At 43.8% G+C, this 12,460-nt stretch overlaps 1 protein-coding gene and 1 long non-coding RNA gene across 3 annotated transcripts; one reads left to right on the top strand and one right to left on the bottom strand.

The window, feature by feature from the left end:
• LOC310866493 lies at positions 1-2,059 on the bottom strand. The gene is made up of 2 exons (XR_014569922.1): positions 906-2,059; positions 1-872 (listed from the first exon to the last, which is right to left on the bottom strand). It is a non-coding gene; the product is annotated as an uncharacterized lncRNA (long non-coding RNA).
• Positions 2,060-5,356: 3,297 nt separating this feature from the next.
• Positions 5,357-12,460, top strand: LOC310866694 (uncharacterized protein). Of its 2 annotated transcripts, none has more exons than XM_083776404.1 (7): positions 5,357-5,467; positions 5,664-5,795; positions 6,152-6,272; positions 8,645-8,808; positions 9,202-9,362; positions 10,743-10,902; positions 11,063-12,460. In XM_083776404.1, exons 2-7 carry the CDS (start codon positions 5,732-5,734, stop codon positions 12,016-12,018), a joined length of 1,626 nt encoding a protein of 541 aa, XP_083632530.1. In that variant the 5' UTR covers positions 5,357-5,467; positions 5,664-5,731; the 3' UTR covers positions 12,019-12,460. The 2 variants fall into 2 exon arrangements, with proteins under 2 accessions (XP_083632530.1, XP_083632529.1); XM_083776403.1 differs by having other exon boundaries at positions 5,664-5,805; positions 6,159-6,272.

The following is a 12,460-nucleotide window of genomic DNA, read 5'->3' as shown; positions in this document are numbered from 1 at the left end:
ATATATATATGTCAAAAATAGCAGACGTACAACCTCACGTCGCTGCACAAAGTGACGCTATGTGAGCTTGTATATCTGCTATTTTTGAACAGCCAACATATAAATGGATAAAGTGGATAAAGTGGTGGATAAAATGATTGTGATTCTGTATTACCGGTAACTACTTTTGCTGGGGAACCCCCCAAGGGCCACCATTTAAGAGAAACACTGGGTTAGACCCTCGGCTTGCCACGTGTGCTGAATTGCCCCAGAACGTAACCCCCTTGCACTCATCTGAGCCTATAAGCAGCCATCAGCTGAGTGAAGCACTAAAAGTGATTCACATACTTTCCTTTCGCTTCTTGTGCCTGTATGAGTAATGACAAATCATTAAAACCCCCTTGATTCATGCTTGATTTTGTGATATTGAGGATACTGGGGCACCAGTGGCTCATGAGGTGGAGCGGCCACATGGGAATCGGTATGCTCCCGGTTCAATCCTGGGCTCCCCTGTGTTAGTGTCGAAGTGCCCTTGAGCCACTGAACCCCTAGCCTCGGAAACCCAGACGTTTTTATTTCCAGGGAGAAAAACAACTGAACCCCTAACTGCTCCGATGTGCATGCAGGTTGGTGCCTTGCATGGTTTCCTCTGCTGTGAATGGGTGAATGTAATTGGTGAGCACATTTCTTGTGTGGTTTTGTATGCGGTTTGGTAGTACTACTGCGCTTCAGGGGGTACTGTTATTGTTGTTACTGCGAGTGTGGTCTAGCCAACACCAACTCGGGACTCCTGGATCGCTGCCCCCCCACACTCTCATATCCAACATCCGAGTCAATTTTATTGCCTCTAGTTCTGGTTGCCTGACACAGTGCCCTGCCAGCCTCATCCTTCTCTCTCTGATTTTGTCTGTGACCCCTAGGTCCACATTTCTAATGTGGTCCGTCCATTTGACACCTAGTGCCATTCGAAGAATTCTTGAATAGGCTCCATTCAGGGCTCTTTCCTGTTGGGCATGTCTCAGCCCAATACAGCAGTACTGACTCCACAGTAGCTGCCTCTTAAGGTATTCTCCCATGTCTGATTTCCACACTCTCCTCATCCCATGCAAGGCATTCCAGGCAAGTGCTCTCTGGATCTTCAGGTCCTGTTCTGTTGAAGCAGTCCAGGCCTTGAGCTATTTGAAGTCATCGACTGTCTCGAGCATCGACTGTCAGCAGTGGCAATGGTTTTGTCCTCTGTGTTGACTGTCATTACCATTGTTTTCTTGGCATTGAGCTTGAGGCTGATCTTCCTGCACTCCATTTCAGTAGTAGTTCCCTTCCTTTCTCTGCTGCATGTATCTGAGATCAGGGCGATGTCGTCTGCATAGTCGAGGTCAGTGACCATGATAGGGTGTATGCGCCTTGACTTCCTCGGGACCAGAGTGAACCCCAGTGTGAGCCCCACGTTGTGAGCTTGTAGATTATTTTTTGTGACTAGATTTGGTGCAGACGGAAAACAGTGGTCCGAGTATACAGACCCAACTAACTAAGTGGTTAAATTGCACTCCGCAGAGAACAGAAAACAGGGTGTGAAGAGTCATTAAAATGAGAGGCCATGACCCTGTAGCACACTGAACCCTCACTCTGCCTCTTTCTGTCTACAGTCTCTCTTCCTTGGTATCTCTGTCTATACATCTACTTTCTGTCTACAGTCTCTCTTCCTTGGTATCTCTGTCTATACATCTACTTTCTGTCTACAGTCTCTCTTCCTTGGTATCTCTGTCTTTACATCTACTTTCTGTGTTTGTGTCTTTTTCTGTTCTTCTCTGTCCAACACTCTGACTGCCCCCCCCCCTTTCTTTCTGGTTCCAGCTCATTTCCTGAGAGAAAGAAAGAGAAAGAGAGATTGTTAAGACTTCTCTCACAAACGCAGTCTTCAGCCAACACTTCTGCAATGTGGTGTGTGTGTGTGTGTGTGTGTGTGTGTGTGTGTGTGTGTGTGTGTGTGTGTGTGTGTGTGTGTGTGTGTGTGTGTGTGTGTGTGTGTGTGTGTTTGTGTGCGTGCATGCGTGTGTGCGTGCGCACGTGTAGTGCAGTGCAGGGGCAGGGTTAGAGTTAGGGTTTGCACGCTTGGGTGTGTCTTTGTACAGTAGTGTATGTGCAAACATGCTTCATCCCCTCCTACCTTATTATATTTTCAGTTTAGAGAAAGCCACAGTTGTTCTGCCATGCTGTGCTCATGGTTATACCCAGGGCTCGATTTGTGAGGAAACGGGTGGCGGTGGGTCATTTAAACCCATTTCTTTGCCCGACAAATAAAAAGAATATCCGAAGCATGCATCTAGCAATGCTTCAAGTTGTGAACTTGCCCAGTCTTTCTGTGGGTTTTATAAATATTGAACCAATGAAACTTTGAATAAGAGCTTGGTACTAAACTTGTGTCCAATCGACAGTGACGATATCATACACGACCTTCATTATTTATTAAACAGTAAACTATGTCTTATTTGAGGGTCTCTAACATAATATTAACAATGATGATGATAATAATAATAATATTAGCTCAGATTTATATAGCACTTTCTAAGTACCCCAAGTCACTTTACAATACATAAAAGAAAAGGAAGGAACCAACTTTATTAAGAAAATCTAAAACAATAAAAAGTGCTAGATTAAAATGTATGAAAGGTTCAGCATGTCTTCTATAGCGGTGGTTCGCAAACTTCTTTTCTAGCTTGAGACACAATAGTCTCCCCTGGACCCAATCGTACAAAAATATATTATGATTAACAACCGATGACCTATTTATAGTAAAAGAAAAATGGTTTAGGAACCACTGTTCTATATGAATACCAGATGAGTCCTTATAGTGACTGTTCGGCTATAATGGCTGTATGGTAACTTAGTGGAGCCAGAAGTGTCCCATTAGTTCCTGCCATCTGGTGTGCTGGTGAGCAGCGTGCTGGACTGTGTATAATGGTTTTCAGACAGGATGTTCAGACAGACTCCGCACATTTGTTACAAGCCTCCAGTCAGCTTACAGCTCACGCTCTTAAAACCTCTGGAACATTCCGCCATCAAACCAGCGAAATGAGGTCATTGGCTATTTGGCTCCTGACATCACATATACACACACATGCATGCACACGCACGCACACGCATGCGCACACACACACACACACACACACACACACACACACACACACACACACACACACACACACACACACACACACACACACAATACACACACGCACACACACACACACACACACACACACACACACACACACCTAAGCTTTAATTTGTTTTATTTCTTTTGATGTTTTTTTAAAACTAGACTATAGCACCTTACCTACTTGTTTCAGGGAATGTAATGATTCAAAAGTAAAATAAAAAGGGTACCCGTTTGTTATTAATGTCCATAACCCGGGGCTGTACGCCTTAAGATGTGTGTGTACAAATTACAATAGAGTTATTTACATTCTATGTACGACATGTTTGATGAGTCATCACTGAATCTTACGACGTTTAATGAAAGAACTGTGGATTTGGACTTGGTTTTGATAGAATTAATTTGTATATAATTTGGTTTTTGTCATTGAAGATTTTTTATAAAAATGGGAAGCTTGTTTCTTTATCATGAGGCTGACGTGTGGACTATGTGTTGTCCACAAACTTATTGCTGCTGTATATTGTGTAACAGTGCCTAATTAAAATTAAAATATTTTTGGTTTAATGTTTGAAATGCAGTCTTCAGTCTTGATGTCATTTATATTGGGCAGAGCATACATCATATAGTGTCACACTGCAACACAACATTGGAACTAATACTTATTATACATTATGCCCACGTATAGTGCATCTGGATATTGTTTTATATCCGGAGGCCGGAGGCATCCGGTGTTAATTTTAACTTTATTTCATTGATTTGCAACTCTGAGATAGTAGACTACAAATGGACCCTACGGGTCTCAGAGTTAAAGTAGGCTAACACAGGGATTTTGCTGTGCAAGGGCCGTAACAGTTACATCATACAATGTGGCAGAAGTTGCACATTAAATTAAGAGCCAGGAATTATATTAAACTACAGTGTTGACGTCTCCTTTCAAACAGGCCAATTCTATTATCTGGCTTTTACACCGGGGGCCAAATTTGACATGGAAATAAGGGCCCAAGATAATAAATAAGACAATATTATCCTGCCGAATGTTATCTTTGTTCATGGTCCTGTCATCTCCCGGCTACTGTTTTAAAAAATACAGATCTGATCACAACTAAACATTCAAATTCAACTATTAACAAGAAGGGACATTAAACCACTTGTGGTCCCAGTGTCGTCCCTATTCTGAGTTGAACATTCACCGACGATGCATTTCAATTACACTGTATATCGGACTTCTGACATTTTGAGCAGAGGTAGGGTGAAAACATGAGATGCCCTAGTAGAGTCCGGGAACTCCGGTCAACTAAGTAGGCCTATAGGGATTAAGTGGTTTAGTAAAATTACAATACTGTGTAGATTAAAAATAGAAATGCACCGTAGTTTCACAGTGACTAGATCTGTGGTTCCTTGAGTCAGAGATTGCGTAATCCACATCCACATTACTTTATGACTTGGTCTTGGTTGAATAGAACCACAGACTCTTATAGGATATCCCCCACATCTTGCATAGTTCACTGACCTCTTGTGGCGAAGGGGAGTACTACAATATGATGGGGGGAAAAAACCTATCAAGCGTCGTTAATTGGTGACCTATTGATTTATGTGACGCGGTTGGGTTCAAGTTCAAGGCATTATTTCGCATACAGAACAATACAGGTCGCACTTCTTAGGCTTTTAAAAGCAGTGAAATTCTTGTACTTCAAGCTTCCTCAAGTCAACACAATCATTTCTGTAATGTGTAGACTTTATAGACCTTTCAAAAAAGGTGTCCAGAGTCCAGAACAATAAACGTTTGTCAAACTGTAGATATTTAGAACAAACTAATATTTATCAATAACAATATCATATGAAGTGTCATCGATCCTCTCCTCTCCGGCTCTGAGTCCCAGAAATAAACTCTCATTATAAGTTATTATATAAGTCTGAACAGAGTGGATAAACATAAAACACCGCTCCCCGATCAGCACATGATTCTTCAGTGACGAAGGGAAACGGCAAACGGGAGGCTTCTCAAATTCTCAGTCAACAAAGCTATCACAGTTGTATAATATTCAAAAAATACTTCACAATAAAGAGAGAGAGAGAGAGAGAGAGAGAGAGAGAGAGAGAGAGAGAGAGAGATATGCATAATAAATAAATATTTTATTTTGAAGTCCGCAGCCGGATGTCTTCTTATTTTCAGTATAGGAGATGCGATTTGACACGTAGTGACGTAGAACCATAGAGTACAGAACTGGTATCGTATCTCCAATTCGCCTGTATTTGTAACATTCTGTCTATCACACGACTTTCACTTCACTTTTTTTTGGACAAAACACAACAGCGAGGCTGTCTGGCACGGTACAGTAGCAAAATAGTAATATCTTTGAGAAAGTTTCTTATCAATGTTGTGTCATACTGTAATGGATTATTATTTATTTGCCACTTTCATTGTCACTGCTGCGATTTCCAAACGCTTCATCGCGATTGTGGAATAGTTGTCTGGCTACGCGAGACTATATTGAATGAATACACCCTGACTCTGTTTCCTTATCAGACACTGACAGTAAAGGATATGCAGTCTGCAAACGGAGAGACCCACTCTGTGCTGTTGAATGAGGAGAGATGGAAATTAAAAACGTTCATATCACCTGCTATCTGATGATGATGATGATACAATGTTATAGTGGTAAGAGCTGGTAACACTGAACACACACACACACACACACACACACACACACACACACACACACACACACACACACACACACACACACACACACACACACACACGTTGATGATTTGTGAGGTCTAGCTCTGGTCCATAGGTCTAATTCCAAAGGCATTAGAGCTATGGACCAGAGCTATTCAAAGTCATGCTGCCCAGCCCTGGTTTAAACAGTGTGCTGCAACTATCGCTTATCTATCGATAAGTGTTACTTTGTCACACAACAGTGGCCAGCTAAAATAATAATAATAGACCTTCGATCCGGCAAGCTTGTGAGCCCTAACATGAGTGTGTGTTCTGTGTTGTGTCTGTCCCAGCACTGAGCTCCCTGCCTGCTCCAGTCAACCTAAAAGTCAATTCCAAAAACTTCCACCATGTTCTCACATGGGACCCAGGTCCGGGAACGCCACCAGGGACGCAGTACAGTGTCCACCGCAGGTCTGTCTATCTGTCTGTCTGTCTGTCTGTCACGAGGTTAGTCTGTCACTAGCATTTGCTGTTCAAAAATATCAGATGCACAAGCTTGCAGCATGGCACAAAGTGATGATGTGAGCTTGCCTTGTACATACATCTGCTATTATTGAATTTGTTTTGTTGATGGCTTTTAGCACACCTGGTGTGCCTCGACACTGTTTGTAGTTGATGTTTCAGAGTGTGCTGTTCTACAGTGTTGGTTGGACATTGGACCTGTAAGAGACAGGCACATTATATTATTATGGATTATCAGTGTGAGTGAGATAGCTGGACTGTACAGGTTTATTAGACACACAATCACGCAGTGGTGGGTAATGATATTGGAACATTATGTATGGCCCATCCCCAAAATAAAATGTATTGCTTCAAATTATGCAAATGAATGTCCTAAAAATAAATAAATGCGTAAAAAGAAATAGAAAATGGCACGAGTGGCACGATTTCTTCGTTGATTGCGACTGTAGGTCGCAGATTACTATGAAAACCTGCAAAACCTGTCAGTCAGTCAGCCCGTCCTTCAGGCCTCCATATATGGTTGTCAGTCCATCACGCCTCGTGACATGTCACACCACCATATATGGCCGTCAGTTCGTCACACCTCGTGACATCCTCCATATGGCTGTCTCCGTATATATGAAGATCACAACACTGACCTCATCACACCCTGGATAGCCATACATGGAGAAGACTGGATCATCGCCTAGATCTGCATATATGGAGCCGGCCAGCAACTCTCTGACCTCAAACCCTTAGATCTCCATATATGGAGCTGACCTATTCTGACATTCCAGATGTTGACCTTCCCCCACCCGAAAACAAGAGTTCTCAACAGGCCCGGAAAATGAAGGCCCAGCCCTACCTGGGCTGACCCGAGAGGCCCTCAATCAGGTGTTCCTCACTTAATGTTTCGGAAGGCGCTTTACATAGATTATGCATCAATTCACCCATTCACAGTACACACACATTCATACACCGATGGCGGTGGAAACCATGCAAGGCACTAACCAGCACATCAAGAGCAATTTGGGGTTCAGTGACTTGCTCAAGGACACTTCGACACTAGCCTCGATACCCAGGGTTTCATTTCGTCTGCGTGAAAAATGAAAGCCTGGATTTACGCATGGGCTGCACTGGCCCAAAAGTGGGATCGCTCCAAATGATGTGACGTCAGGGCTCTGAGCGGTGTGCACCCCTCAAAATAACACTGTGAGGAAATCATTACCAGTGGAACTTCAAACGAGGCCATGCGAGGAAAATGAGGAGAATGGCTGAAGAACCCACCACACCGTCTAAGAAAAAAATCAACGTGTGCCTACTCTGTGTAAATAACTTTGACAGTCCGTTAGAATGGTATACTCCAGCAACCAGTGGTTTCTGCTTCTGGTCGACACAATAACAGTGCTGCACTGGGGGGGGGGGGGGGGGGGGGGGGGGGGGAGGAGAGACCGGGGCTGACGGACAGATCAGGGTGTGCGCAATACTTAGCCGTGGCCCTCCAACCTAGGCCAGAAAGGTCTAGCGTTAGCTCAGGCTACTTCGACACTAACTCTGGGGGAGCCCAGGTTCGAACAGGCAACTTTGCGGTTACCATCCAGCCACTCTACCCCTGAGCCACCGCCTCCCCTTTGAATGGAACATTTCTCCCCCCGCAGCTCTTGACTTTCACCTGTACATGTCACACACACTTTGTGTGAGGGTGGTTAAAGTTTCCATCCGTTAGCTGAGCAGTGGCAGTGATACAGCTGTGTCCACATACCGTCTGAAAATGACTGGAGAGAGGAACTGAACAGTACGCTGGCCTTTTAAATAAACCACCACCCTTGATGGAAGTGTGTGTGTGTGTGTGTGTGTGTGTGTGTGTGTGTGTGTGTGTGTGTGTGTGTGTGTGTGTGTGTGTGTGTGTGTGTGTGTGTGTGTGTGTGTGTGTGTGTGTGTGTGTGTGTGTGTGTGTGACGTGTGCGTGTGTGTGTGTGTGTGTGTGTGTGTATTGTTGTATTGTGCTTTGGCAATGTAAACGTATGTTTTCTCATGCCAATAAAGCCCTTTGAATTGAATTGAAATTGTGTGTGCGTGGTGTTTTTGTTCAAGTTCCATCGTTAGTTTTAAGAAATTAAGTGGAGAGGGAGAGTAAGGAGAAAACATAGTAAAGAAACACATACAAAAAATCTCATGTACAGTCCATTTATACACGGTATTTTGTATTCTGCTTTGAAACATAATAAATCTTAAATGCTATGTGCTTCACTTTCTCTATCTGTCTCTTATTTACCGGTACTCATAATGGGTGTAAATAAGTATTGAAGGTTTCACTTCCATTATTATTTGTCTTTGTACAGAGTCAACAATAGGCTGCTAAAGCCTTTTAAAACATCCAACAGCACCAGTAGGAAGTTGAAGCTGAAGCTGTTTATGAAGACGTACAAGCTGTCTGTCCAGGCGTCTCTCAACATGTCCGTGTCTCCAGAGTCCAAACATTGCACCTTTGTTCCCTTCGCTGATAGTAGGTCAACACAACACATCACTTTCACTAAACATTCTTTTACTAGCTTGATTTGTATTGGATACTACTACTAGTACTATTACTACTACTATTAAGGTGTTACTACTAATACTATTAAGGCACTGCAATATTGCAGTGCCTGTTCGGGACCTGGCCACCATTTGGAACACGAACACCTGGTTCTGGAGAACTGCTCATGTGGTCAGCTTCACACTCGACATTGCACTCCGTTAGTGGGTCCTCAGCAAAACACAGATATGTGAAGGACAATCACACGCACGCACACACACACACACACACACACACACAGATCCTAGGAATTTATAGATTGCAGACAGACAGTTTGATCAACAACACTATAATAACAATGGGTAATTGTGTGTTTGTGTGCAGCTATCATAGGTCCACCGATGCTGTCAGTAGCAGGATGTGGGACATGTATCCAGGTGAACATTTCGATGCCTAAGCCTGACAACAATGACAATGTCGCTGACATCCAAAACTTATATAAATACAGAATCTACTGTAGAAAAGATGAACAGTCGGAGGAAAAGGTAAGAAAATCTGTTCATGTTTAACATTTAACCACACAAACCCTCTATACTTAGTAAACTTGTAAACTCGGTCAGGGTGATGGACTTAAAAAACACACACACACACACACACACACACACACACACACACAATTTACAATTTAGGCATTTAGCAGACGCTCTTAATCCAGAGCGACTTACATTTAAGCAAGAACAAAAGCATGGGAATACATCACATAAAAGCATTTATCATGAGACATGCGTAAGCTAAGAAGGTAACAGTGGAATATCTATATGATGAAACTATACATACATTATACATAATAAACTATACATATTCACTACTATGCTATACATATGTACTATGGCGTGCTATGGCTATATACAATACAATTATAGTGCTGTCTACATAACATGCTATAAGTCTGTGTCAAATGCTATCTAAGCCAACAGAAATGCTATCTAAGGGGTTAGGGTAAGTGCTATGGGCCATGATGGAGTCTGAAAAGGTGGGTTTTCAGGCTACGGCGGAAGATTGGGAGTGATGCTGCAGTTCTGACTGCAATGGGAAGTGCATTCCACAGTTTTGGAGCCAGAAGGGAGAAGAGTTTGGGACGTGTGGAGTGTTGTCCCGGCGTTTTTAGTGAGGGTACTTCCAGTTTCCCTGCATTGGCTGATCTGAGTGCGCGGGAGGGTTTGTAGGGTTCAATCATACTTGTAAGATATGGGGGAGCCATACCTTTGGTTGCTTTGAATGCCAGCATCAGAGTTTTGTATTCTGTGCGGGCAGCGACCGGGAGCCAGTGGAGGGAGCGGAGCAGGGGGGAGACATGTGAGAATTTTGGCTGGTTGAAGACCAAGCGAGCTGCTGCATTTTGGATCAGCTGGAGAGGCTTAAGTGCACATGCTGGTAGGCCAGTAAGGAGGGAGTTACAATAGTCGAGTTTTGACAAGACTGTTGTCTGGATTAGGAGCTGGGCTGATTCCTGGGTGAGGAACGGTCTAATTCGTCGTATGTTATAGAGTGTGAACCTACATGATCGAGTGACAGCTGTGATGTGAGCTTTGAACGAGAGCTGACTGTCCAGGACAACACCAAGATTCCTGGCTGTTGGGACAGACGTTACCAGGGCGTTGTCTACGGAAATAGTTAGCTCCCGCATAGGGCAGGACTTAGCTGGGAAGAAGAGAAGCTCAGTCTTGTCTGGGTTCAGCTTGAGGTGGTTGGAGGACATCCACTGTGAGATGTCAGCCAGGCATGCACACACACACACACACACACACACACACACACACACACACACACACACACACACACACACACACACACACAGAGATAGACGATAATGCTAGCAACACAGTTTAGTGTGGGGTAATTTGTTTACTGTTTGTTTTCTGCAGGCGACAAAGCAAGATACAAGTGACACCAGTTATCGTGTTGAGAACCTGTATGTTGGGGTGAAGTACTGCATCAAAGTAAAACCCATGAGCGCAGTCATTCCGAACACTTCACCCTCAGAATGGAAATGTGATTATACCAGTAGACTGGAGCCAAGCAGAGGTCAGTATGATGTCTACTTACTAAATACTTCAAAACCGTGTTGCTGATACTACAACTACCATGCTACAGACAAGAACCGTTACAAATGTGAAACGCAACATTTTGTGTGTGTGTGTGTGTGTGTGTGTGTGTGTGTGTGTGTGTGCGCGCGCATGTGTAGGTCCTGCAGTAGTATCTTCACTAACGTCCGTCCTGCTGGTGGGTGGAGGTGTCCTGGCTCTTCTCTTCTCGTGTCTGCACTACACTGGTTTCCTCTGCAGAGTGCAACTCCTCCCCGCCGTATTGTTGCAAGACCAGACTGAACCTCGGCCCACTCATGAATACCTCCTGTCCCCAGAGAGGACCATCCCGGACTCGGTCTCCATCCAATCAGATCCTGAACAGAACATGATGGCAACCAATCGCAGACCACTACGTCCCAACATGGAGCTGGAGGAGGAAAATGAGGAAGAGGAAGATGAAGACGGGGCCTTGTACCTACAGAGTGGCGTACAAGGCAGCGGGGCAGCGGAGCTCTCCTCAGGTGAAAGCTCTGACTCAGACTCCCAGAAAACATCTGAACCAGGGGTGCACGCCGCCTCCATCTCGGGGGGCTGTGGTAGTTTCAGAGGTGTTGCTGAGTTGGCGGCTGAGGGGGTGGAGCCAGGGGGTCATGGCCCAAACAAAGAGGGCAGAGGTAAAAGGACAACAGTCTTGTATTCCATGCCTGATCTGGACCAACCAGGAATTCTGGGACATGTTGGAAAAGCTATTGAGGAAGAGAACGAGATGAGAGAGGAAGAAGAGCAAAAGGGGGGAGAGAATTCTTCTGGCCACGTCAATCTGTTCTCGCTGACCCTGGGGTCGCAGGAGGAAGATGAGGATGAATATGATGAAGCACAGAGTGCCAAAGACTTCCTGAGACCGTGTGACGAGCGGCCATTACTCCCTACAGACTCACCGCAGAGGACTTCAGGAGACACAGGAGCACAAAGGGAAACGCTGTCTGGCGATGGGACTCTGCAAGCTGGACTTACAGAGACTTTCCCACAGAATGTTGACCAACAATCAGGGGGTACAGACACGAGCTCTGAAACAGAGGAGGAAGAAGAGTTCTCAGGCTATGTGGGACGTTAATTATATTGACGATATACATTTGCATGTGCACACTGCACAGTGAAATCATCTGTGTTCAAACTTCATTTAACTGAGCAGTGTACAAATGGATAAATGAACACTAGTAGTGCTAGTGTTGATTATTTTGCAATTGGTCTATCAATAACTTTTTGGATTAATCAAATAATGTAGACGTTTGTTTTTTTAATACTTTATTTTTTGATCTATAGCAAATCGACACAAAAAATGTAAGGATCTTTTTTATTATTAATATTATTTTTTACAATTTAAATATGGGATACCTCTAATCGCTTGATGCAACATGTGAGCTTATAGATTAGTATTTTGTACTATTTGTGTCATTTTTTATATTTTTTTGCCTAGAATGACAAATGGGGATACCAACTATAATGTATAAAACGATATATTTTTATAATCGATTAAATCGATTAGTTTGATCTCT

This window comes from Protomyctophum parallelum (assembly GCF_964188405.1).
Source record: "Protomyctophum parallelum genome assembly, chromosome: 11".
Taxonomy (NCBI): Eukaryota; Metazoa; Chordata; class Actinopteri; order Myctophiformes; family Myctophidae; genus Protomyctophum; species Protomyctophum parallelum.
Note: the sequence above shows the minus strand (reverse complement) of the source record. Positions and strands in the feature narration are given on the sequence as shown.